Below are 2,871 nucleotides of genomic sequence, written 5' to 3'. Positions count from 1 at the left end.
ATGACGTAGTCAAATAAGTTACTAGGAATAAATTTAAATTTAATTTGCACGCGTTGGAGGTGAGAGAGATAGGTTTTTGATTGACGCTTTCTTCTAGCGTTTGACAACCAATTCCTCCGATGGAAGACTACGATGTGATAAAGGATGAAGCACGCTGACTCAGTAGGTACCTATTCATTCTGATCTTCAAGAGACCTGGGTGATCCTCGGGAATTGAAGAAGCTGGTAGATCGTTCCATACTCGGGCTGTGCGGTTTTGAAACGTTGAGTTGAAACGCTTGGTACTTCCCCAAGAAAACGTCACGGTAAAGAGTGGTGGTGGGTCGACTTATTTCTTATCCTATAGAAAAAAAATGATGATGGGCTAAGGTTGTGACTTTTGTAGGGCAATCCCCAAAATGAAACCTGTAAAAATTTATTAGTCTTTCGTTGGCTGTGTTCAAGACTGATAGTTGAAAGTTTCTTGGAAACTAGCTTAGAATTTGTAATGTACAATGGGTTTATCCTGCAGAAGCAAAGATACAATTAGGCAAGGATGTAAAGAAACAAAGACGCATAGATACAGAGAAGCAAAAAAGCAAATAAGAAAAGAAGCAAAGGAGCAAAGTATCAAAGAAGCAAAGAAGCAAATAAGCAAAGAAGCGAAGTATCAAAGAAACAAAGAAGCAAAGAAGCAAAGGAGCAAAGTATCAAAAAGCAAAGGAGTAAAGGAGCAAAGGAGCAATGGAGCAAAGGAGCAAAGGAGCAAAGAAGCAAAGTATCAAAGAAGCAAAGAATCAAAGAAGAAAAGTATCAAAGTATCAAAGAAGCAAAGGAGTAAAGGAGCAAAGGAGCAAAGGAGCAAAGGAGCAAGGTATCAAAGGAGCAAAGGAGCAAAGGAGCAAAGGAGCAAAGGAGCAAAGAATCAAAAAAGAAAAGAAGCAAGGAATCAAAGAAGCAAAGAAGCAAGGAATCAATGAAACAAGAAAGGTAGTATTTATTTTTAGGTACTATTTACTTTTATTGTACGTCAGACTTGTAAATCGAAATAAATTAAGAAGTCTGGTGAATGTGATCGCTACTATATAGCAAGAAGCCTTTATTAAACTTCCCCTTCTGCCATAACGCGATCGACCCAGCACTCGCACGGTTGTTACATAGAACGCTGAGAAGTTACATCCACTGAAGACGTTCCGTATGATGTAATTACGTCCAGGAAAGTGTTTTTTTATAATTTATATATGAATTGATTTTTTTTCTGAAATATTTACAATCAACATTTATAACGAACAAGTCGAAATACATTTAGTCATTTATAGTACATGTAAGGGTTGTGTATTAAAAATCATTGTTCACAAAGGAAAGTCTGTGCAGATTTAGAAAAAAAAAACTTTCTATTTTGTCAAAGGCAGTTTTAAAAATACGTTTGATCTAGGAACGCTTTAGCGCTGAAAGGAATCTCGATATGGATCAGCGATACACGAGTGCAGCTATGCGTTGATCTTACGGAATGCTGGCGGTTAGAAACAGGTCGATTTCCGTTACCCTCGACCATGCCGACGGTTTGTTTGTACCTTAAAGCCTGCTGTCCACATAAAGCGATGATTTTATGTTGCGATATTTTTTGTTTGATAGATTTTTTTTAATCATTTGTTCTCTGAGAATTGCTCATCTTAGGTAGTAGAGAGCACAGCTCAATGAAATCTTTTAAAGACATACTCGCCGATTACTGATTTTTTTTAAATAAATGAAAATATAAACTACATAAACATATTGCTTTAAGCGTCTGATATTTAAGAAGTTATTTATTTACTCTTTTTAGAAATCGTATAATGGTAGAATTAATTAATACTGAATAGGCATTCTCTACTAGTCAACAAAAATAGTAGCAGAAACAGCAAAAAGGATACACAAGGACACAGGACTCCCAAAGAGATCACAACGATGACACGGTCTTGCGTGTTTTGAACCCAGTGACTTCTCATGGTCTTGACCATGTGGTTGGTCCATTTAGGGGAATGGCAGATTGAAAGGAAAATCAAAACCTTTCATCGTACAACGGCTGTGGGTAATATGATATTTTCCATCCAATGCCACTTCACATAACAACTTCTTCGAGCTTCTTTTATTAACATCTTACCCCTATCTCACTTGATGTTAAATAATGCCAGGGTCTACGATGCTACATGCTTACCTAGAAGAAACCTATTCGCTCTTAACTTAAAGACTCCTAAGTTAAAGTTTGCTAGAAACAATGACGCAGGTAGATTGTGCCATACCTAGGCTTTTCGCGCTATAAAAGTCGTATCAAAATTCTTAGTGCAGGTTGAAGGGATTTATACAACATTTCCTTTCTTCTATCAGTCAACAACAGGCACGGATTCAAGACATCTGTGCCTGTTGTTGTCCTATGGAAGAAACCAGATAGGGAGATTGATTGACATAACTTCGATGCGCACTCATCGAAATGATAGAGTAATTCCATTTAATGATAGTAGAGAAAAAAAAAAAACAAAACTCAAAAAGTTAAATACAATTTTAAACGAAATGTACATATAGAGCGAAAAAATAAAAATCACATAACACTATACAAATTTAAACATAGCACTGTTCCCACATTGCCACGTGTTAAAAAAAAAATTAAAATCGAGTATAATTCTGTGCCGGAATGAGAAAACTTTTGGCCGTTGTATTTTGTTGGTTATTCGCAATTCAACTTTAATTTTTACAATGAATTTTAAGTATATTACTTCGAAAACAACTACTGCTGATATGAACATCCTGTATATGCTTTGCTATAGTACATTAACACTACATTTCCTTTCATAAGTCGGTAATAGAATCTCTGTTTCATGCATACCGTTAAAAAACCTTTTTATCGCGATTTAGGAA

General features: G+C 35.9%; 1 protein-coding gene across 1 annotated transcript; it reads left to right on the top strand.

Moving 5' to 3' along the window:
• Positions 1-494: 494 nt before the first annotated feature.
• LOC137930393 (octapeptide-repeat protein T2-like) lies at positions 495-959 on the top strand. Its single transcript, XM_068773635.1, has one exon. It carries the CDS (start codon positions 495-497, stop codon positions 957-959), a length of 465 nt encoding a protein of 154 aa, XP_068629736.1.
• Positions 960-2,871: the final 1,912 nt, after the last annotated feature.

The sequence above is a fragment of the Battus philenor genome, unplaced genomic scaffold, assembly GCF_028537555.1.
Source record: "Battus philenor isolate CCGP_79_NKW_IND1 unplaced genomic scaffold, ilBatPhil1.0.hap1 SCAF_6, whole genome shotgun sequence".
In the NCBI taxonomy this organism is placed as follows: domain Eukaryota; kingdom Metazoa; phylum Arthropoda; class Insecta; order Lepidoptera; family Papilionidae; genus Battus; species Battus philenor.
This window is presented reverse-complemented; position numbering and strand designations above follow the sequence as displayed.

Excerpts from the sequence above, each read along its gene's own strand:
- LOC137930393 (XM_068773635.1), top strand. The coding sequence starts at position 495 with ATGGGTTTATCCTGCAGAAGCAAAGATACAATTAGGCAAGGATGTAAA.